This window comes from Lucilia cuprina, chromosome 5, assembly GCF_022045245.1.
Source record: "Lucilia cuprina isolate Lc7/37 chromosome 5, ASM2204524v1, whole genome shotgun sequence".
NCBI classification, from domain to species: Eukaryota; Metazoa; Arthropoda; class Insecta; order Diptera; family Calliphoridae; genus Lucilia; species Lucilia cuprina.
The window spans coordinates 19225304-19251797 of NC_060953.1; the positions used below are offsets into that span (position 1 = coordinate 19225304).

General features: G+C 29.7%; 1 protein-coding gene across 7 annotated transcripts in view; it reads right to left on the reverse strand.

Moving 5' to 3' along the window:
- Positions 1-20210: 20210 nt before the first annotated feature.
- Positions 20211-26494, reverse strand: part of LOC111684082 — a 30582-nt gene continuing 24298 nt past the window's right edge. For 6 of the 7 annotated variants that reach the window (XM_046953039.1, XM_046953037.1, XM_046953038.1 and 3 more), the window contains exon 6: positions 20211-21763. In XM_046953039.1, the coding sequence (XP_046808995.1) occupies positions 21694-21763 (70 nt within the window). In that variant the 3' untranslated portion in view covers positions 20211-21693. Of the gene's footprint in view, positions 21764-25173; positions 25461-26494 lie in introns of those variants that run through there. The other variant, XM_046953041.1, reaches the window with a different exon arrangement.

The following is a 26494-nucleotide window of genomic DNA, read 5'->3' on the forward strand; positions in this document are numbered from 1 at the left end:
GGTAAAGAGTAGGTAAGAGAATGAGTAATAGTATACAAAAAATGAGATACATTTTATATGCATTTACAAGATACTTTAAGTATATTTTGCTCAGTATTTATGCGAATGAGTTTTCCCCCCTTAGCACTTAATTCCTTTTTCTATATAGATTAAATTCAGGTAGCAAAAATACATACACAAATGGTTGTTTGTAGTGGTGTAACCGAGTTTGTAAGGATGTGAAGTTACGGGAGGAGTATACATACGTTCGAAAGTCAGTCAAAGTAATATGATTTTTTGTGTGTTTTTTCTTGTAATTTTCCATCAGCTGTTAGAACTACTCCGTTTTGTTATTGTGCTCCGTATTTACTTTATGGAGTTTTGTGTTTTGCTTTGACTCTACTTTACTTAATTGTTCCCCCCGGAAACCTGTTTCATTTACATTTACTTATGTATTTATTGCCTTTTAGTTTCCTTTGGCAATATTCTCCCTGTTAGGTTTCTCTTCCATTTCGGTTTGCACCTCTAGCCGGTTGTGCCTGATTTTTGTTGAGATCTTTTCATTAATGGTGTACGTGACTCTGTAAGCTACGGCTGAGGACGCATGTGGTCGGTTGGTCATAAAAAAACAACAAGAGAATTGAACAGAACAAAACAACTCAGCACAATAAAAATACGAAACAATAAAAAAGGGACACAACAACAACAACAACAAAATAAAGACTTGACAGAGAAATTATTTTAATATACATATTTACAAATACAAACACCAACAGACGACTGTAAAGTTCTTTAAAAATTCACATTCTGATGAAATTCGTATAATAATAATGAAAATTACTGGAAGCTTAATTTCAGAACAGGCATAGCCAGAGAGGGGCAAAAAGGTCTCCGACTGGTTTTACATTTTCTGTTTATCTGTTTAAGAACCAACAGTCCATTCCAAAACTACACCCCTACATACATAACTTAATCTCTATAAACTGTATAAAAGTTTTTTTCGGAAAATATTTTCTTTCTAGAATTTTGAAATTATATTTCAATATCTCTTAAACTGTCTTTATAGGCTAGATCATTACAAACAGACTACACACAAATTTTAATCATACATACATATGTACATATTATCAAAGTAATTTCTGTAATAGCCTCTGTACTAAAGAAAGATGCACATTCACACATTTACAATTATACAAACATATACACACAATCATATACATTTTTGGATATGTATTAATTCGTGCAAAAAAATTAAATGATGAAAAAACACGAAACAAACTTCTGAATCTCCTGTTAAAAATCACGTACAATTTCATTTATGTGATGATTCTTTTCTTTATTATTTTATTTTTTTCCAGATTATTAAATTTGCACAAAATCGAAATCCTAAAAAAGTGTTTGGTTGTAGTTTAACAAAAGGGCTAAATATTTCATCATATAAATTTGTCATGTTCAATTGAAAAGAAGAAAGTAACGCAGCAAACGAGTAGGTTTTTCAAAATTAGAATTATAGATTTAGGAAATGTGAAATATTTACATTTGTTTGGTTGAATGGAAAATGTATATACATACATATACTATGTATTACATCACATCCGAAAATGTATGTGTAGCTAGGCCACTATCAGGACCGTTGTACGACCTTTTGGGAAAATGTTGTATTTGAACTAACAGTCTATAAAAGGAGTTGTAGTCCAGTATTAAAAAAATCTGTTTCCTGCACGTATTAAATTAGAATTTTACGCTTTTTCACTGCCCTCTACGCATGCTTAACATTCGTCTGAATCCGTACGCTGTACTGAGTACTGTCTGTCTACTAAGAATATATATCATGACACCAATCTCGAACTTATTTATTCAGAAGTCTAGATCTTGCTTTAAACTGTTTTTCATGTGTCAAGTTAACTGATTCTCCTTCCATCCCTTTTTATTAGAAATTTATCTTTAAGATCCTCAGGTTCTTCAAATTGCAGAAAATAGTAAAATAAACTAAACCCAAATAGAGGAAGCGACATCCCTTTTAGTAGGTATTTATCCAAAGTAGTAGATGGAATAATCTAAACATATGTATATGGACCATGTTAATGTCGCCTCCATTCAATGAGAAATACACAGGCAACTAATAACCCTAAACAGACGAGATATATCGAGGTTACTGTCAGTAAGAACTGTACACCTAGTGCTAGGCAGACATGCAAGGTGTCTTAGTTTACCTTTTAACGAAATTTGTCACAGCTGCAATGACAAGGATAAAAAGTAGTCCACCTCCTTTGCAATGGCCTGCCATAGCATTCTCTCACGTTACTCTGTTACTCTCAGTGCTCCTAGACTGACGTGACTAAAAACAATGATTAACAGTATTTTCGGCCTTTCCTTGGAATAATTTCACATGGGTCGAACTAGAGAACCAATTATTCTGGTACCACGAAAACGGTAGCCAGTAGAGCAAACTTTCGGGTTTTTTCTTGTCCCGGTAATTAGAAAGCTATCTTCGAAGTACCACATGTACTTTTTGTTGTTTCAACTCAAAATCACGAGAAGAAATTGCCGGTTAAAACATTGATGCACGATAAAATCTATAATTTGGGATAAGTTAGGTGCTGTTACCGAGGTCAATAGATACCCTAAAGAGGTAAGACTGTGAAACTAAACGTTGGAAATGAGTTGGTGTTAAATTAAGTGTAGAGTGTATCGAATATTGTTTGTTATGAGTGTCAAGGTTCGTCACTGTTCATACCAGATTTACTCTAATGTATGGATTCATGTTTCGGTCTACCGAATACGTCTCTAGGTGATGTTTCTAACTCAACAGAGGCCATACCATCTGCGCGGGTGTAAACGGAAATAATGTTTTTGCATTTCGGAAGTTTAACAAAAGGACAGTAATGATCAAAGTACCACCTTAAAATAAGGTGTTAAAGCATATTCGACATATTGTCCTAGCATTCAAGAGGAATTCATTCCCATACTTAATTCGAACCCTACATTAATATACATCATATCTGACTTAGGTTGCAGTCTCCTCAAAACCGCGTCTTTAGGACTCTGCTGACACTTGACACCAACTAACCAAATCCCTCAATATATAGTGTGTTCATTGCCTATTATACGGGCGGGAAATATGTTAAACTCTGTTGGCGGCATATTGAATCCAAAAAATTTCAATATTAGTAACAGCACGGACTTGCGCCTAAAGATTGCCGTTATTCGGCGTTTTATTGTAAATTCCCAGACCCGTTTTATCTCCTGGTTTAGAGCAATCCATAAAACAACAAATCTATTGAAAGGCAGCATTTTAATGTTTACAGATTACACGTCCTGCAGATCAAATTTAATGCTAAAAACGAAATAGTGCTAAATTTTTTCAAATTCTGGGTTTTCCAGAAAATTTTCTATATTCTTGAATAACCCAGTATTCTCTAGAAATTCCTAATGTGTATTTACAATACCTTTTTAATCCATTCAGTTGTCACAGTAGGCCATAAAACATGATATAGCAGGTAGTTTTTTTTAATAATCTATTCAAGTAGTCGTTACTTCACAATTATTTACTAATAATGATGAAATTAACGACTTTTTCTTATCTTGTCTATAAACCCTTTGTTGTACGAATTGAGGTCATTTTCAAGACCTGAAATTTAACAAAATAACGAAGTGAAAAAACTCTGATTGGCAAAAACCAACCAGTAGTAATCGTTTAATATTTTTGCATAATAATAATAATGCAGCTGGTGTCACAAATATTACAAATAATGATGAAATTTACTATTTTCCTAGATACATAGTTTATATAAATAGTACTGATCTTTGGGTTGAGTGAAAGCCAAGAGAGCGCGACATTTAACTATTAAGAGAACTCCCCAAGGCAAAGGGACTATATAGTTTTCAAACGATTAGTTAAGTTTTTATTAATGTCAATCAAAATTAGAAGTTTTTTGAGAACAACAATAAATTCATGTTGTAGTTGCTTTGTTCTTTAAGAACAACAACAATTGAATGTTGTAGTTGCTGATTTTTTGAGAGATTTGATGGCGTTTTTGTTTGAGTGAAAAATCGTATAATATTCGTGTTCAGAGGAGTTACACACATACATATGTAGTATATTGTATTCTCATTGGAAAGCGTAAATAAATAAAGTATATACATAAGTAATGATGAAGTTTGACATGTTTGAGTATGACAACCTCGATCTTATTTAACTCTTAAGAATAAATTCGACATTCAACGAAACTCCTAAATATATAAAAAAGGCCATTCATTAAGTTTGTAACTAGTCAAAAAACTAGCCACACATTTACAAAAGTACGAAAATATTTTCGGAGTTTTTAGAAGACTACGATATCTGAATCGTCATACATACTATGAGCCTTGTATATGCAATTTGCAAGAATTATGTGTTATATTTCGATTGCAAATTCATCAGTGTTTTTCTACCGCAAGGAACTATGAATTATACCGAACCAATCGTGAATTGAAATGAAAAAGATTATTCATTATTTCTGTGATTATTCATTCCATTTCGATATTAGTATCAAATTTATTTTATGATATTTGCTTAAACTCTGTTAGTCGTCTTCTTCAAATTCCCAAACAAATTAAAAAAATATTTATTTTGTTCTTGGACTTATAAATGCAATGAGTCCATATGTGCTGCCGATTAATCTTAGTAGAAAGATCAAATAAGTCAATTGCTTGAAAATGTTCGAGGTTTTCATCTGTGAAAACATCAATCAATAAACAGGCCCTAAAGTAAATATGTATAAAATACCACAAGTAGTGATGGTTATAAATATAAATTATCCTTTAGTACACACTCAAATAGCCATCCAGCAGTTAGACAAAGAGTCAACCCTGCAGTTCGACGGGACATTCCCGAACCGACCACTTAACCTACCACTTGTGGTGGCCCCTAGCCACCTTACTACCCAGGTGACCAACCATTTTAACATGAACTTGTCCTACGAGGAAGTCAATCGTCACTCTACACTCTACAAAGAGGCAGTAAAGGGACGATTGCCTCCGCTATCGCTTTCAAAGGGGACACTAAAGTGACGACTGTCTTTATTCTCGTTTACAAAGAGTTTATGTATGACGAAAAACCAAAAACATACGAATTAGAGTCAGCCTGGTGGTAAGATATTAATGGAACTAAAATATAAAAATGTCAAGTGTCTACTCTCTAGAATACTATGGAACAATAATGTGACGATTGACCCGAAAAATATAAATTTGAGTCAAAAAGATGGTGGAATATTAGTAGAAAGTAATAATCATTTCTCCAAAAGATTGGTTAAATAACTACTTTCGGAAATACAACAAAAAAGACTACTTCTAAGTATATTATCTCTAGGTTACTTAAGGACAGTAAAGAGACGACTGTCTCCGCTCTCGCTTACAAAGAGGACACTAAAGTGACGACTGTCTCCATTCTCGTTAACAAAGGGTACATTCATGACAAATGACCCAAAACATACGTATTACGATCAGCCAGGTGGTTAACTATAAGTGGAAATTACTGTCTTTTTCGTATGCATTGGCTCTTTGTCGAACTGCTGGGAATGCATACGAAAAAGACAGAAATTTCCACTAATAGTTATCCACCTAGATGATCGTAATTTATATGTTTTGGGTCATTCGTTACGAATGTACCCTTTGTAATCGAGAATGAAGACAGTTGTCACTTTAGTGTCCCCTTTGTAAGCGGGAGCGGAGACAGTCGTCTCTTTACTGTCCTCAAGTAACCTAGAGATTATACTCTTAAAAGTTGTTTTTTTTGTACTTCCGAAACTAGTTATTTTACCCATCTTTTGGAGAAATTATTATTTTCTACTAATATGCCACCATTTGGTTGACTCAAATTTATAACTTTTGGGTCAATCGTCACATTATTGTCTCATAGTATTCTGGATAGTAGACACTTGAAATTTTTAAATTTTAGTTCCATTAATATCTTACCACCTGGCTGACCCCAATTCGTATGTTTTTGGTCTTTCGTCACAAATAAACTCTTTGTAATCGAGAATGAAGACAGTCGTCACTTTGTAAGCGAGAGCGGAGGCAATCGTCTCTTTATTGTCTCTTTGTAGAGTGTAGAGTGACGAATGACTTCCTCGTAGGACAAGCCCATGTTAAAATGGTTGATCACCTAGGTAGTCAGATGGCTAGGGGCCACCACAAGTGGTAGGTTAAGTGGTCAGTTCGGGACTGTCCCAACGAACTGCTGGGAACAAATAAAAATACAATCACAGATACATGTTCAAACATGTATGTACATTAGACATGCTCCCATAAAAACGTATATTGCTTGGTGTTATTTCTAATACATATAACTGTAGTGGCTATTATGCGCACCATTTGAAACTAAACCTTCAAATGTTTTATATGTAGATGATAAATATTTTGTTCTAACAAATGAACATTGATTTCGATCCTTAGATAAACCTCAGCCTACAGAAGATAATTATCTTAAAATTATAAGATCAATCTAAAGAAATCAAAAAAAGTAGAACAATTTTGCATTAGCTTCAGTTAAGAGCATTAAATGTAAAAACACTAATTCTATATCATAAGGGCACGTCTAATAGAGATACACACAAAAAACACATGCATGCATTTGAACGGATAATGTTTAGATTAATGTATGCATGAAACAAACGATTGATACATAGGTTGTTTATAAACCGGCTTTATAAAATCAATTCCCGATAGCAATTATATACTTGTTTACTTCTAAGACCCAGATATAACTAACAACAAAAACAAAACAATAACGAAAAGTTCAAGTAATCTAAAGAAGAAATCAAATGAACTAACGGGCAGTTAGTTGTTAAAAAATAAAATATAGAAAAACATATTATAATGTGTATATGGGGATGTATATCTGGTATATAAACGAAAGTGTTGCCAATTTTGGCCAAAGTGAATAAATATTCGATTTGGCGATATAGAGAAACAAACAGAATATGATAATAGGAAGATACGATTCAAACGACTCCGAAAGGGATTGATAAGTATTACTTTTTGTGTACTCAACAGCAAAATAGTTCGTATTAAATTGTCGTGGACTCAGTTATTTTATAACCAGATAATTAATTAACAGCATATGAAAAATTCGATATCGAACAAGAAATGTACTACATTGAAGCTTAACTCCGATGTTTAGTTCCTTAGAATTTACCTATTAGCATTTCGCAATGTCTGACATAATATCAGTTAATTGCTGTATTTCGATATTTTATTGTGTTCTCCGCATGTTTTACTGAATTCGTTCGTCAAATTTTGTATAGGTGTTTCATTATTCTCAGTAGACATTGGGGATTTGTTATTTCAAAACTTTGATAAGTGCGTGGCAACACATCTCATATACTTTTTTCGCCTTTTCTTGTGTTTCCTTTCTTTATTATACCCTACATCACTTTAGTGGGGAGGGTATATTGGGTTTGTGCTGATGTTTGTAACGCACAATAATATTGGTCCTATACAAACATTTAAGTATACCAATCGGCTCAGAATCATTTTCTGAGTCGATTTAGCTATGTCCGTCTGTGCGTCCATGTAAACCTTGTAATCAAACTACAGGTCGCAATTTTGAAGATAATTCAATGAAATTTGGTAAATAATATTCTATTGTCCCAGGGACGAAGCCTTTTGAAAATGGTTAAGATCGGACCATTATTTCACCTGGCCCCCATACAACTGTACCCCGAAATAGGGCTTGTAAACCTTGTAATCCAACTACAGGTCGCAATTTTTTAGATAATTCAATGAAATTTGGTACATGATCTTCTATGGTACCGTAGACGAAGCCTGTTGAAAATAGTTATCGTCGGTCCATTATTTCACCCGCCAAATAGGGCTTTTAAGTTCATATTTATGTTTAATATACTCGTATCTCGTCAAAAACCTGCAAAACCAAGTTCTATACTAGCCTTGATGACCCTCATGAACTTTATAATTATAGCGCCTCATTTGATCCTTGCCTCTATAAGCAGCCTCTATCAAAATTTTACTAAAATATCCACAGTTTTATTAAACAATAAATGGCTGAAGTATATCTGAGGTTAGGTACAACTTAACTATGTGATTTATTATAAAAAGTAAATCACTTTTTATTCGTATACTGGTGTAGGGTATTATATGACCGGCCTCGCCTGACTATAACCTCTTACTTGTTTTATTTTGTTTTCCATTTGTTTACAAACGGCACCGGCAGATTTTTTAACAGGTTTTATTTACTTTTTGTCAACCTTTTGCTTTTTAAAAGACACAGAGTAAGTGAAGAAAGAGGGTCATTTTAGAATCAGCTGTAAAGTTATTTATTATGTATGTATATCTAGTTCTTTATCATATGTGCAATAATAAGTACATCTGTAAATATGTATGCGTTAGCAAGTAAACCACTTGGGGTCTAAATTTTGTATATTTACCCAGTAAACACATTTGTAGTGTGTCAGTTCGATAAAAGAAATGTTTTACTACAAAGAACGGTATGGTTATTGTCATCCCGTTCAGAGTAATATCTGTGAATATTTACATTTATCTATCAGAAAATAAACTGACGATTTTTTCAAAATCTATTTCGTTTCTAATTAGATAAAAAGAATGCAAAATATGAAACTGATTACACAAGCCAACGATGCCACATTATCGGATATTAACTGTCGTCACTATAACATCAATTCAAATTGTTTTATAAAAATTTTAAATGTAATGACAAAATTTACAAGTATTTATATAACTCATTACACTATGCGACAAAATTAAATACTTAGGAAGCGATATTATTTCTCTAAATGGTAGAACCCAGTAGAAGATGAATCTGTTTTCGAAATTTGCCAAACATCTTCTTTTTGGGTCACTGTGTTAATAATGTTATTAAAGGACTTCTATGTAATCAGAAATATATGTAGTAGTCATTAAAATGTATGTTGAAAGATGAGTGGTTAAAATTGTAAGTCATTACCAAGTTCCCACGCAGAATGGGAACTTGGTAATGACTAAAAATATAAATCCAACTAAGAATTTTAGACATCTTTTCAATTGGGAATTCTGGAAAATTTTAATCTCAAACGATTTAATTGTCGATATTATGTCAAAAAATATGTTCACTGGGTAAATACACGCATACATTTACACATATATATTTGTATGTATTAAAAAAAACTTTATTGTTTTCACTTAGCAACAATTGTATTTCGCATCAGTGATGAAATTATAGCTTCTTTTAAAAATATACATACGAGAATAATATAAGTTCTGATGAAATTCTCTTCTTCTTCTTTTTGCGAATACAATATTTGTTTCAAATTTGAAACAAGTATAAATATATAGTCGGGCGTAGCCGACCATATGGTACCCTATACCAGTCAGTATGTTAAAAATGGAGATTATTTAATCACTTGATTTGTTTTTTAACTTTATTTCGGAATATTTTTACTTTTTTTGGCAAAAAAAAGATCTTTTACAAGAGGGCTAAATAAGACCCCTACGAAGTTAGTCTACTTTAAGTTAATGATGTAGAATTTAAAAGTATTTGTAAGTGAATTTTGACTTTTAAGTCATTTTCTGAAGATGAGTCTGTATGGGGGCTAGGGTCAAATGAAGCCCGATCATTACATAAATCGGTAGTGTCATTTAAAGTTCTATAAAACTAAGTTTTGTCGACTTTGTAGACATAATAGATCATTTAAATTAATTAAAATCACAAAGGCCCTATTTGTGGGTACAGTTGTATGGGGGCTAGTCGAAATAATATACCGATTTTAACCATTTTCAATAGCTTCGTCCTTCGTGTGTGTTCCAAGTTTCATCCAATTATCTTTAAAATCTTAATCGACTCAGAAAATGATTCTAAGCCGATTGGTATACTTTAAGGTGGGTATAGGACGAATATTTTTATATGTTACAAACATCAGTACAATCACAATATACCCTCCCCCCTAAAGTGGTATATGGTATAAAAAGATACATATGTAAATATTTTGGTAGTTAGTAATGATACTATCATTTAAAAAAGAATTTGTTTTTTCTTTATATAAAAAACTTATTTTTATCGAAGTATTAATCCGGAAAGTGATTTACATATATACACAAAATATACTCATGTCGATTTTTTTCCCAATATATCCTTAATGTGCGTAAGTATTTTTCGGATTTTATACTGGAGCTACGATCAAATATGAACAGATAAATTGCTAATGTGATTTCTTTTAGAGATGCCGATTTTTACGGCAAATATATTTCTTAAAATATGTTCTTTTGTGTGAGGGTTTCGAAAAGATTTGGATTGATTGTTGTTATTGTTGATTTAATTCTAAAATTAAAATTTATCATTTAAAATTTTTAATCCTAGATCAAGTGTTATTAAAAAAAGTATTTTTGTATTTATAAATATTAAACAAATGAATCTTATTTTTTATTATTTTCATATTCTATTCATTCAATATACATACAACAGGATTTTTTAATAAACATATTTAAATAATATTAATATATGTACATTAAGAGGGTAACTTTTTATTAAAATATACATAATATTCTAATGCTATTAAAAAATTTAACGACTTTAAATTTCGCATGCTCCATAAAGAAAATTTTATATATATATATATATATATATAATATATATATATATATAATATATATATATTATATATATATATATATATATATATATATTATATATAATATATATTATATATATATATATATATATATATATATATTATATAATATTATATATATAATATATATATATATATATATATATTATAATATATATATATATATATATATATATATATATATATATTATATATATATATATAAAGAGCTCCGGAATATTGTATAAAGAGCTTCAAATATTCACAAATTCGTTGTGGATCGGTCCATAATTGACCATTACCCCCATATAAGGTCCCCTCCATAAAATTACTTTAACGCTCATTACCGGCTTAAAAATACAACTATAGCGGTGAAATTTAACATAAGTAAGATTTGTACAAGCCAAAATCTCTCTACTAAATTTTATTAGGATCGGTATAATTGACCCTACCCCCCATCAAAAATTGAATTGTTAGGTAAATGTATTTAAAACATTTTTATTGCATTTTTATCTTTAGAAATAAAACCGTATAAAAAAAATTGTTGTGAAGTAATTTTCACTTGGAAATGTGCAGAGAATTGCAAAAGACCAAAACCACCAATTATTTCGACTTTTTACAAATATCCAAGTGTACTAGTATCAGTCAAGAACTAATGGTACTAGTACTTCTTCAAACACACTCAATGTTAATTTGAGCATTATGATGGTATATGAAAGTTTACAGTTGGGAACTAGTACTGGTGATTTTGGTACTTTTTAAATTTTAGTTTGGAACTAGCTCCATTTCCTGCAGGTATATTAAGTTTATTTAAATATAAAAACAATTTATTTTTCATTATTTATTTTTATTTTATGTTTAATTTAAACTTTTTTTAATTTTAAAATGTGAGTTTTTTTGACAGTTCATGTGTAAAACTCCTCACAAAATTTTCTCACAGAAACACTTTTACTCACAAATATTCAATAACTTACGTTATAGAACTTAAATGACAGTTAGTTCTCATAATAAAAATTCGTCTTCACTTAATTTTCAAAATATTAAACAAAAGTAATATTTAATATATATAGTTATTAAAATCAAAAAGAAAAAGAGAATTTCCCATATAAATACGGACACCACTATATGACAAAAGTTTTGTCTAAAGTCATGCACTTTTTTATTTATAGGCCACCAAAGATTTGGGGCCTCGGTGTTATTTTTGAAAAAAGTGATCATTTTTTCAAGCTCATATCCTGCAAACCGTTCGGAATTTCTTCTCTGAGGAAATGTTGTTGCTCTTATGACAAAGAACCAAAATTGAAGTTCATATGTTCTAGAAAGTTGTTTATTGAGATCTGAGGTACATTTTTGTAGTTAACCGTTTTCTTAAATTTTAAACGGCTTGCTACTTATAGGTCTGAAAAAGGAAAATAATTAAAAAAAAATATTTTTGCGATTCTCATCACGAAGATAACGTTTTTTGACTTTATATTTTCACAATTTTGGTTCTTTGTGATAAGAGCAACAACATTCCCTCAGAGAGTAAATCAAAATTCAGAACGGTTTGCAAGATGTGAGCCTCAGAAAATTATTACTTTTTTAAAATGGCACCGAGGCCCCAAATCTTTGGGGGCCTTATTTTTGGTATTATATCATATAGTGGTGTCCGTATATGGTAATGCAACCATGACTTAAAAAATTACACAAAGTGATATTATTTATTTTTTCATATAGAAATTATTACGTTAAATATTACCGTTTTGAAAATTTTAGGGCCAAATATTGGAAAAAAATATATGAAATAGCTATCTGAACTCTTTTAGACAATTTTTGCTAGGATCAATAGGTGAAAAGTTACACTCATTTGAATAAAACCCTACTTGACTAAAAATTTCAACTTTGACCCGCTCTAAGTTTGGCAGTTCCTGATCAAAAGAACAGATTGGTCCAGATCACGTATGCTTATCGCTAGACTGGAAATATTTTGAAAATTGTTGTAAAACACAGCAACATCAATTTTAGAAGGTTAACAGATTGTAATGTTTATTACGCCGATCATAAATCCATAAAGTTTAAATAAACCAATAAAATATATCCACTTACATACATATGTATGTATATAGAGTCTAGGCCTTTTTTCTATTAGTCCGACCCTTTAATCCAGTAAACAAACGGCTTAAAAAATTAATTACATTTCTAATTTATTTCGACCCTAATTTATAGAAAGATACATTTTCATGTTTATTATTTTTCACCTTTTTTTAAAGCAGGTAGGAAAGAAAATCCTCATTGCAGGATGATGAAATACACACTTGATGTTGATGAGATTTTTGTATGTGTTTCTAACACAACGCTACTACACCTTTGTATGATGTAATATTTGAACACTGTGCATCACATCACATACAGTACATATAGTAAACTATTGTAAAACATGAAATCTCACAAATTTTTATTACCCCACCACAGTACTTGAAATTGTAAAGCATTTGTACATATATACATATGTATGAATATATGAATTTTGTTTTCTCTAAAATACTTCATAAGGTAACTTCGATAAGAACCACTGATTTGAGGAATATTCAAAACAAATCAAATTTATTTAAGAAATTATTCAGCAAAAAATGGCGCCTCCTTGGAAGCAGATTTTACTGAATTTAATATTATTTTTCGACAAAAAACATGGATTAAAATTGAGAAAGATACCAAAATTAAGTGATTTAAGAGCTATTCGGAAACAAATTTGTACACCATAATTGCTGAATATATGGCTTCATGCATTTCCATACAAGTAAAATGTCCCATCAACTACGTTATTTCTATCAAAAAGTTGTCTTAATATAAAATTACTTCCCAATTTTATTTCTTATGATTTTCTAAAGCTATAAATCAAAACTTTAAAAAGCTAAATTATAAATACTTTTGCTCTTTAACGATTTAAAGTAAAAGAAATACAAATTGTCCCCAAGATTTTCTCCCTTTCCCTATTTTTATTCCCCTTCAGAACTAAAAAGTTAAAGATTATATCGAAAGCCTATAGAGAAGTGAAAAAATAGTGTGTGTTTAATTACACACCCATTTCGACAATTTTAAAAATGCAAGAATACGTTCAGGTTGAACAATTAATAGATCAGACAATTATGTTTGATTGTCTGATAACAAATCGTTTGGAGGCCGGGCTATTACACAGAAGATGTGTAATTGTTTCCTCTTATTCTTCATTTTGACAACTCCTACAGAAATTATTGTATGGAAAACCAAACCATGCGTCTTAAATGGTTTCCGAACACGGAATGAGCTGTAAGAACTGATAAAGGAGTGCTCTGATGAGTTCTGCTTAACCCTAATATGTAGGATGTTTTATGAGGATCCATATAGGGCCATAGCATCTTAGCAATCAAGCAAGTATGTTCTCGAGACCACCGGTCTTGAGCTGAACAAAAACAAATGTTGTGTATTTGTTTCTTAATGGCCGCTAGGATGACGCCGCAGAATTGGTCTATTTCCAGAGTGGCTATCCTCGTGCAAGCTTTCGCCAAGATATCATCAATAATATTGATAGTAATAACATCGTGTCTTTTAACCCAAACTAGGGTATTTCTTGAATGTCTCGCTATCTCGTTGAGAGACGCCCGGCATTCTTGGTCAAGTTTTGATGCAGAGTATACACCTATCAGGCATTTGATAGCGGCTTGACTATCAGTATAGATTATAATATCCTAAGCCAATTTCAATGAAGATTCCTGTAGCTGTTTTAGAACCATCTGTATACACATTTAGGCCGTCAATATCTACAAGTGAAGGTTCTCCATAATCAGGGATTATACTATACCGGAAGTTTCTCGTGGTGCATGGTTCTGCTATGTAGTAGTCAGAGACATGTTGAAGATTTGGGAGAAGGTCTACAATCTTTGCATTATCTCTGGATCCAGATATCCATCTGTTTGAGATACTTAATCTGGCTGCAGTACTCATTGCCAGTTTTTTAGCAAGGAAATCCACATGAAGTCAGTTCAGCACAGCGAACAACGCTTTACTGGGCGTTGTCCTAAGAACATCTGTTATGAGAAGAGCCGATTGTCTCATAACTTTCGTGAGAGTTTTTCTGTTTCTGAGTTTTTCTGTTGTCAAGTGCATGCCATCATACAATAACACCATACATCATTATCGGCTTAATCACCGCCTCATAAAGCCAATGTACATTTCCTGGGTTGATACCCCAATGCAGGCCAACAGCCCTTCTACAGACATATAACGCCGTAATAGCTTTTGAAGATCTGTATCAAACCCCAAGACAACTTCCTATCGAGAATAAAACCTAAGTATTTTGCATTATCCGACAGAAACTAGAGCGACTTATACTATAAATAAAGATTATTGAAATCGATCCATAACTAAATCAGTCAAGGGGTAAGACACATGTTTTGATATGTATATGTAAATAAGCATTCCAGAAAACTTTGAAATTATAAAGTTGAGTTCGAGTACATAACATTATGTCACGTAATTGATCAGTACAATTCTTTCTTTAACTGTAAGCACAAATCTCATATCGAGAAAACCAGATAATATCATCTAATGAAAAGGGCAACTTAAAATAAATTGTTCCTGGGTTCGATTTATCTACTTCTTTTTTCGTTGTCATTATTCATTGACAAATTTTAGTCTTTTAAAGTATTGAGTACTCTAAGGAGTCAATCATAAAAAAATTTAAATGCATTTAGAGCAATTATTTTTTGCTTAGTGGTTTGCCTTCTATTATTCTGTCATTAACTTCTCATAAAATTCATATTTTAGTAGACCTAAGTAAATTGAATCTTTCTACCTGTTTTAGAAAGCAAACGTTAAATGCTCATAAAATCCTTTTACAATACATTTTCGAATCTATTAAATTATAATTATAAGCCGGCATTTGTGTATGATGGGATACATTCAAATATGTATTGGTTAAATGCATTTTTTATTTTCTTAAGGAAGTTGTCTGACAGCTGATAACGTAAATTTAATTAGTTAGAAAATCTTAGATCAACAGAAGCTGTGGGTAATGTTAACACCTTAAATTTCACATGAACTTTGAATTATAATAATATTTAAAATGGTTAAGGTAAGAATCAATTAAATTTTATATTTAAAATCTTATAATAGAAACACGTATTTTTTTGGAACTGCGAGTGTTGCTTATTGAAAATTGGCGCTCATCATCCTTAATTGATGATCAGTGATCATCAATTCTATCTAGAGCCTTCAATAGAATTTCTAGCAATTTCTGGGATTAAACACACAATTTTATTAAATGAGTTAGGAGTGGATTGTATATAATTTCGACATTCTTTTTTCAGGTTCCGAAAATCATTTCACGATATGATCTCCAAAATATCGCGTATTTGTAAAAGGCAAATTAGGTTTTTAAGTATTTTTATCATAATAGTATCATAATAATATTTAACATTTGGTTGTAGTGTCTCCATTAAAATAGAGAAAAGCATCAACAGGGCACATCGGTGCTGGGCGATATATAGGAGAACTTTATGCATGAAATGGGGTCTTAGTCATATTATTATAAATTGGCTTCATAAAAGTGTAATTAGACAAATTCTAGCTTATGCTTCAATAAACTGGTGTACTGCTTTGGACTGCTGATTGGGTATAAGTGGTACCATGTGTACTACTTCAACCCAAGCTATGGAAATGTTGCTAGATATTCCACCCATTGAAACATATGAAACATATGAGGCAGTGCTTACAGCCGAAAGACTCTTTGCTTTAGGCGAACTGGCCAAAAGCGGTTATATGGCACGTCATCAATGTATGCTAGACACATTGAAAGGTTATACACAATCATCGGACGTGCCTTATCGCATAATTAAACACAGAATATGTCGGAAACTGTGAAACACTGATCTCAGATAGAATGTATTGGCCAAGCGCAATATTGGAGCAAATACTTGTAGAATCCGTTGTTGCACGGGTGGCTTTGAATTGAGGGATAAAGTGGGCCTGGGGCCAGTTAACATGACAAACACAAAACCATTTGTTGCCATTTGGAATAATGAATAGTTGGATAGAACCACAAAGATCCTATGAGATGACCCCGATAAGAGCAAAACGAGAAATCTCCTCAAAAAGAGCAAGTTTGAAGTTAGTATGAAAGTACGTGTTCTGAGTGGACACAAATTATTACGAGCGCATCTATGCAAAATTGGACTTGCTGATTCAGACGAATGTAGACCATGTGAAAAGGAAAACTCTAGAACATTTTCTTTGGCACTGTCAGGCATTCGTCGAAGTTAGATCCAAGCATGTTGAAAGTGATATTATTAAGGAAATAACATTTTTGACTAACACTGATTATAAGATTCATAGTAATTACGTACAGGAAACTGAGTTTCTAAACATAGAAAAATAAAACATTCAGCGAAAATTTGTTTAATGAAAACGAGCGCACAACAGGCCCGATAATGGCCTATTTGTATTTCTTCGGATTTGATGTAGTATACGCCCTCCTATCAACACTTGGTTTCAATAATAATAAATTTCTTTTGGAATTTAGTTCTTGTAAAACTTATTTTTGTCGGATTTCATTGTTTTATTTTAAGACATTAATAATCGTTAAATTCCGACGGTTTCGTTTCTCTCTCAAATCTCTTTGTTCGTTCGTTGGTCAACCACGGCTGCACCGATTTTCTTCAAATTTGGAACATATATATTTATACTAGGAGGGGACAGAATGGGTGAAATGACGGAAAAATGGGTAAAACTACAGATTTTGTCTATACTTATTTGGGTAATTTAATGAAGAAATAAAAATTTACGACCAATCTGAAGGATTGGGGATTAAATTAAAATTAATCCTCCAAAGTTGTTTTTGAGTACTAAATTAGTTAATTTCGTTTGGGCGTTTAAACTGCCCAATGGAGGTGGTTTAAACTTGAGCAAGAAAACATTTATCTCTTTTGATCAGATTAAATTTATTAAATTAACTAATCCGATTATTAATTAGCATTTGATAGCCTACTAAAAAACCCGCTTTTAGTGTATTAACATGTATTACTTCGTCACAATATTTTTATTAGTACTTACATCTATATACGTACAGTACGGTATAACCATAATTATGTCCTATCCTAAGTTTTAGCCAGTGCAGATACTTGGTTCATTTTGATGTTAAAACTTTCCGCGGCAAATTGAATTCACAAATAAATCGACATGAATTTTTAAAAAAGAAAAAAAGAACTCCCAAAGAATTGAAAAAGGAGTAGAATTTACTCCATGGAACTGAAATAGACCTGAAGAAGTGATGATTTTCACTACATCTGAAGTCATTCTCAGTAAGTAACTCCAAAATAAAATTGGTTTGATTCAAAAAATTCCTGTACAAAAAATATACCTTCAATTGCAAATAAAATTGTATTCTTTTTGCTTCTTTGGAAGTCACAGAAGGTAAAAAAATTCACTTAGTGTTACTTTTGAAATTGTGATAAATGTTTCTTTTGAAAGTACTTCGTTTTATTTTTTCTGGGATATTACTAAAAATTTGCAACAACTTTTACTTTGATGCAGTAGACCATTTGCAATGAAAAAGTCGATTTAAATTTTTTGATTATTACTCCCTTTTGTATTTGTATATAATGTATGTATAAAATGAATATTTCCCAAGTGACCCAACTTTTAAACCAACATTATTTCTATAGAATAGTATTTAAGAAATAATTTTTCTTCTAAAAGAAGAACAAAAATTACTTTTTGAGAATGACTTCAGATGTAGTGAATTTGGAACCAAATAAAAAAGGCATCCCTCCTATGACAAGCCTGTGTTAAAATCATCACTTTTTCAGTACTTCCATTGAAAAAATTCTTATTCGTTTCTTGGGAAGATCAAAGGTTACAAAAATATTTTTTTGACAAAAATCTATTTTAATGTACATATTATAATTTCTACAGAAAATTAAATTTCCTACATTTTCATTGAAGAATATTTTTCAGTATCATTAGTTATTTTCGTACTATAGTGCATTATTTTTCTATTGCACTAATATATTTCAATCTTAATACAGACTATACTATTAACAAATTTGTCATAACTTTTACGTTATTCATAAGTTATTCTGTCTATCCGTAATTTCATATTGTATCACAGGTCGTATTTCTGATGATGAAAGTGTGCCCACAATCCACATATTTAGAGAAATATACCAACTAAATTTTATTATAATCAGACATAATCTTTAATTATTTTGTAGCAATTTTTATACCCTACACTACTTTAGTGGTGAGGGTATTTTGGGTTTGTGCTGATGTTTGTAACGCACAATAATATTGGTATTATATCCACCCTAAAGTATATCAATCGGCTCAGAATCATATTGAGTCGATTTAACTATGTCCGTCCATGTAAATCTTGTAATCAAACTATAGGTCACAATTTTGAAGATAATTCAATGAAATTTGGTACATAATATGTTATTGCCCCAGGAAAATTATGTAAAAATTTTTAAGGAACAAAAATGTTTTTTTAAAATATTATATTAAAGTACGTATAACTCACTTAAAAATACCAGTATAGAAACCAAATTCTACATGAACAGGTCTTTTATGCATGTTACAATTTTGAAAACCACATCTTAATACAAGTTTATTTTGTAAAACAAATTTTTTAATGAAGGTCATTATGTGGCGTATAAATGCAATTTAATTGTAAAATATTTCTTATCTTTTATAATAAATACAAATTTTAATAGTTTTAAAGCGTAAAAACACGCATTTCAGCTTAATTTTTAATTTTTGTTTATTGTTCTGCGGTCGTCATAAAATAAAGAGTAAAATAGAATAATGTTGTACGACAAGCATTTTTATGTTACGACTTTACAATTTCGTAAACAACCTTCTCACATTGTATCAGCGAAAGTATCATGAATGCCTTGCTTTAGTAACTATATGTTATACTTATTGTAAGCATTTAAAAAATCCATAGAATCTTAGAATATAATTTATTATAATTTGCAAAAAGTAGTAAAAAATTGTTTCAACAATAACAGATCTTACTGATTTGAAGTATATGTCAACTTACCCCTTTGGTAAAGTTACCTACTAGTTATTTTACACTATAGATATCTATTTGCTAAAATTACGAACATTAGTATTCGTTTTACAAAAAAAAATAATGTAATTCTTTGTTCAATATTATAATAAAGGCCCCTATTCTGCATTTCAATTCGAATCGAAATTTTCTCCATTTGGCAACTTTGGTATTCTGCATTTCGATTCGACTCTCCGCCACATAAACAACAACTTACAAAAACTTAGATACGATCATAATGCAGAATACACACGTTCGTAAAGAACTGAAACGAAATGGAATTGGTTCTTCTTACGATTCAGTTTTTTGTTGGAATACCTTTTTTCGATCGTTGCGTAGCTGAATGCGGAAACGTAATCGAAAATATGAGTAAAAAGTAACAGTAAAATTTTATTCAAATATTCGATTATTCGACAAAAATTGTTCGAATTATTCTTTATTCTAAATTTGGAAATTTCGTTCGAAGAAAACAATTTTTTCCTCTATTAATCGAATAATTTTTATAAGAATGACAACCCTAGAATTCAAAATAAAACTTTCATAAATTTCAAATAAAACAGATTATTTAATTTTTTATGTAATAATGATATATTCGAATTTATTGTTCATAATTTAAAAACAACCAAATTTTAATAATACTACGACTACTACTAAATAGTTAGAAAGTAAGCAATCCCTACAATTTGGTTTAAAATTCGTTTCCTAATTTTCAAAATGAAATTTCAAATTTTTTCATATGTATTTTTAACAAATTTAGTTTCGTATATGTATATGTTTTTGATGTCACCAATATCAATGATCCCTTTTTAAACTCAGTCGTTAATTAAATGATTTTTTTTTTAAAACCAGATGAAACTAAAGTAAAATAAACAATTCCATTTTCTTTTAATTTAAACATTTATAAAGAATTTTGTTCTTTTCTTAGTTGCATCATGCAAACTTTTACAAATATCTAATAATAATAATGATTACATATTTTGTTTCTTTTAATATTTATATAGATTTTTTCTTTATTTAATTTATAGATATAATATGGAGTTAAGTTAGTTTTAGTTTTTGTTTCTTTATATATATATTTTTTTGAGTATTAGTACCAATTGTATTTGATATTACTAAATAGATTTTATTTGTTTTTAAAAATATACACATACATATTAATAATGTAAAATAAAATAATAATTCTAAATTAAATTTAATTTCACAACATAGGTTTTTGTTTTCATGTTTAACTTGCTTTAGCAATTTATAATTAATAAATCAATTAAAGAATACAATGTTGTTTAATATACTACAATTATTATCATTATTAATAATATTTAATAAATTGTAATTAATTTTATTTCAAATGTATATTTTAAAGCATAAAGTTTTAATTTAATTTTCTTTTAATTAAAACTCTAAATATAGAGTTTTTTCTTTTTAGTGGCTTGGTAGTATATTCATTATAGATTAAAATAGATGTATATAATAAAACAACTTGTATTGAAAAATCAAATATAATTATACAAAATATATATAATCTATTATATTCTATTCTATTATATGTATATTGTAGATAGTACATACTCATCATTAGAAAAATATTTAAAATAATCATACATCATACACATAATAATAATAAAAAAAGAAATGGAGAAATGTATATAACTACTTAAACGCTTGCATTATTTTATATTTTATTATTTAATTATTTATTATAATTAGTAGTAGTTGTAGGACAATTTTCTTTAGTATTTTCAATATTTACTTTTCTTTTTGTTTTTCATTTCTTTTTTTTAACAATAAAAATGATAAAATAAAATCATACGAATGCACTCTTATGATTTATTGGTATGTTTTTGTTTTGTTTTTTTTTTTTTTGCTCAATAAATGTAAATTCTTAAATAATTTAATTAAAGTTCTTTGTTTTTTAAGGTAAGCTATATCACGTTGTTTGACTCTATACAAAAATTAAAAAGGAAAACATTTAATTATTTTTCTTTGTTTCGTAATATTATCGCATTGCTGAAATTGTTAAGCGATTGTTAAGTTATAACAGGAATTTTATTTAATTTAAACACAGTCATCTTCGTCAAAATCTCCAGTCTCTTCAATTGACCATTGTTGTTCCAAAGATCGTTCGCTGTTATTGTTGTTTTGTTTGTTTTTAAAGAGAATAAGAAAAATATAAAAAAAATATTTAATTTTTATTTAACAACTTAGCTGCCATAAAGTTTAAAAATATTAAATAATCATTCAAAACAAGGCACAAACAGAATTTTAATAATAAAAATGTTCTTGATTTTTAACTGCATGTATCGAATTCTGTGAATTCAAAGTTAAATGGTTCAGTTGATTATATATATATATATAAGAAATGTTTATAGTGTTTGGGTGTTATTTCTAACTATTACGTTCAGTGTTAGTATTTTATTAAATAGATGTATGTAAATTTTCTATTGTTAAATATTATTTTATTGTAGTATGCATTGTATGTATGTTTATTTAAGCAGTTGTGTTAGTATTTATATGACTTTGACCAACATTCTAATGAATTGCACCCATTTTTAATTGAAACTTTGTTAATGTTATTAACTATTAATTAACTTTAATTTATAAAAATAATTTTACAAATCTATGCCTTTTTACATTACAAAAAAATGTTTTCAAATTTCTAATGATAAACAAAAATTAAGAAATTATACAATTACTTCTTGATGAAAATTTGGACTTTTATTGAAAATTTTTAATTTTCATTCATTGAACGCCTTTGCTGTTTACTACTTTAATCTACCTTTCTGAGAATTAAGTTAAGTTTCCATAAGTTTTGTTGTATTTTCTCTTGAGGTCTAAAACTATATTCCTTAATGAGTAAGGGCGGATTTTTAGAGATAATCTTCATTCTTTGGTTAAACCGGGTTAAATATATGTTTCGTGTTTTTCAGTTATCAGTAAAGTTACTTATTATCTTAGTTTAACTGAGTGTAATTGGCCAATTAAACTGAAGTTATAAGTGAGAAAACATAATTAACAAAAACAATAAAACAATGATTTCGGAAGAACAAAAACTTAATATTTTAAGTATATTGCAATCTTTTGATTTGTTTTGTTTTATTTATTATTGTTTTAAATGTTTATTTATCATTTTTCCAAAATTTTCCATTTTACAAAAGTATTGTTTGCAAAAGACCGCTGTTCATTGTTTATGTTTTTGAGTGAAATGTTGGCAATACTAACAAAGTTAACTGAACTTAAATCTAAAACTAAAAAACACAATCATCGGTTAAAGTCCGCCTAAATTTGTTCCGAGTTTAATCTAACAGCAAGTTAAGCCTAGTTTAACTGAGGAGTAAGAAACCCGGCCTAAGAATCTGACTCAGTTTAAGTGCTAGTTTTTTACTTAAAAATAAAGCGCCGATTAAAATTCATAAATTTTAATCTAAAGGTAAACATATTTACAAAGTTTCAGTTTAAACTTTGTGGTATTTAAAGAAATATTGTTTAATTAAACGTTAATCTTGACTTTGTATTTATTGGAGCCCAATTAATGTTGGTTGTTGTTGCAACAGATTGGCTGTGACTGAATGTTCTTTCCTGAAACTGTTCAATTATTATTGGTTGTTATTGTAAGCTGGGAAAATTGTGTCACCTCAGTCGGTCTTAACCATAGCTCTATGAGAGTTCAGTTAGAGGGCTTATGGGAACAATTAACAAGGTGCACTGTAACTGTCCGAGTGTAGAACCAGTTTGCCTGGGTAATTGCCTCTAACAAGCCGAAATCGTGGGTGGATGTTGATTTAAGACTTTATTTGCGCTTTTGTAACCATTAATGGCTTCTATGACCACCGTTTGGTGCAATGCCTGTTTACGTTAGATGGGATGAAGTCCTAGATGTCTGTAATATAACGCCGAATGTCTGGCCAAATTCCAACCGAAAATTTTATGGTTGAAATGGCTGATGGAATGCCACCAGGAATTGTTTAACTAGCAAAACATTCTGTTGCTTTACAGACAGCATTCTGGTTTCCTCGTGACACATGTCTGCAGTACTCGCCATTGTGTGTCCCTGAGATAAGAGGTCTATATTGGGGAAGCGTTATTAAGAATAGAGTATTATATGTCGCAGTGATTGTCTCCTTATCCATGCCCCAGAACATGTCAGCGAGTGCTTTTAGGACTTTATTTCGTGGAGGGCGAAGAGAAGTTGTTGTTGTAACAGTTCGACTGTGGCCGATAGTTCTTTCCTGGGGAAAAAACTTTCGGTTGATACAGCTGTCGCTGGGTTGACAATCTTTGGCCGAGTATGACTCGGGTCGTTCCGGAGCAAAGATCCAATTGTCGTGGGAACGGCGAAGAGAAGTGAAGGTGGTTGCTAAAGACAACCCCTAAGATTATCGGGTTTTGTACCGTAGGGATAAGTCTATTTCTTATTTTCAGCAAATGTGGCTGAGGAGATGAGACAAAGCAAAGGAGATTGTATATGATATGAGATATAATCTCCTTTCCTGCTCATTTTGCAGAAGTTATTGTACTCGCGGCCCATTCTCCTGGGTCCAGCGTTATTCTGGAATGTCTCCATATCTCATTCAGAAATAAGCGGTATTCATTCTTTGGTTAACCTAGATGTTGTAAAGACGTAGCGGATGTCTACCGACTTGAGGTTGGAATATTTACAGTATGACCGAGATCCAGGGCCCAATTCTGTACGGAAATGTATTGGTGCGCTGCTTCTGATTCGCAGTACCTTCGCAAATACATCACAGAAATATGTGAAGCGCAAAAAAAACATGTTTTGGCGCCATAAAAATCTTTAGATTTTAGTCTATTTAATGCAATTTATTTTTATTTACACATTTTTAAATGAGAATATTTTGTCTACTTATTTGCAGACTAATGACAGTGGTACGGTCTAATCAATAGTTTTGCAATTCTTTAGCTGGCGTATGATAATTAATAAGGAAAAGACGTGATCAGAACAATTAATTAATTTTAGTAAAAAGAAAAGTCCAAACAATTAGATCTTAAAAAATGTACTAATTTGTTTTTCTCATAACCGTTAATAAAGCGTTAATTATAACTATTAATATGATATTGCAAATGATTTCATTTGATGAAATTTACAAATGTTTTTAATCATGAAAATGAGTTTTAGTTAATTTCTAATTAAACTGTTTAACAAAACAACAACACATTTTGTTTATTTAATAATACTAGATAGAAGAAGTAGAATAGTAAGTAGTAACATTCAAATAAACATAAATAAATAAGAAATTAACAAAGAAAACAGCATTAATAATTACTTTTATTTGATATTCGTACGAGAGTAAACAGTGGATGGATAATAGATAATATTTAGATGGCGTCAAAATGAGAAATCATAAAAATCGTAATTGCACTTCATTTACCATTTAAAATGTCATTTAAATGATAATGTGTTATTTGTTTTTATTTGTTTATTTCTTTAAATTTAATATAAATACGGTTAATTAATAATAAAAAAACACTAAAATTGAAAATTGCAATAATATTTAGTGTTACAATCACCGTTTAAAAGCATATTTTATTTTTTTTTTGTATCATTTCGTTTTATATTCATTTATTCGTTGTTTCAATTGTTGTTTTTTGTTGTTAGTATAGAGTAGAGTAGAGTTATAATAATAATAGTCGTTTACATTAAATCTATGGAGAAAATATACACAACTAAGATGTGTGTACATATTTATGATTCTAGATATTTAAATCGTTTAGTTTTATGCTTTCTATGTTAACACATTTAAAGATCTGTTACAAGTAACCCTTCTAGTCATAATTGGCCACGACGATATAGAGATCTTGATTGTCTATATAAAAAAATAGTTGAAAATATAAAAAAAAACATATATAGAAATTGTGTAATGTAAATTGTAATTGTAGTTTTTGCTCAGTGTAGTTTTGTGTAAAAAAAACATAAACAAATACAAAAAAAAAATTATAAATAAATTCTTAAAAAAATATAAATAAATTCTTAAAAAAATAGAAAGGTAGAATCAGTAGGGATAGTTGTCAATTCTCTGCCTTGTTAAGTCAAAAAAAATCAAAAGAGAAAAACTTCAAAATCTTTAAATAAAAACCATGGCACATGCAAGCAGCATTCCACACTTTTGTATCCTGTTTTTGATTTTTATTGCTTTTACAATCTTTTTGATTCGAATTATTCAATTTTAAATTCATCATAAAAATTTTTCAATACTTTTTATTTGATGTTTTTCTTCATATTCTTTAATTTTTTTTTATGACAATTCAAGGCATGTAAAATTGGAAACGTACTTTTCTACTGATTCTACCTTATTATTTATTGTTTATTGTAATAAAAAATAAAATTAGATATAATTAAAAAAATAAGATAAAAATTACTATTATAAATAAAACTACTTATTGCAACTGAATGTGTAAAAATCTGTCTTATTAATACATATACAAATTATATCTTTCGATCTAGCGAACAATAATGATATATCTATGATAAAGTAGTGTGTGCTGCTAATTGGAGGCTAAAATATATATTATGTATTTTTAAGAGAATAAAGAAAAACAAACAAAAATAAAATAAATAAAAAATATTGTATATTAAAAAAAATAACATTTACCACGAAATAAAATTAATAACATGTTTTCTTAATAATCATCGTTTCGCTCGCAATCTAATTTTTAGTATTGTCAATCTAGGATACAACATAGATTTTTTTAAATAAATGATAAATAAAGTATATATAAAAAAGTTATTATTATTATTTTAAACGGATATTGATGAATAGAGAGTTAATAAGGGATTTTTAAATAAATAAAAAACTTATAGTGTATTTGTTATTGAAAATATGTAAATATGTGTTTTTAA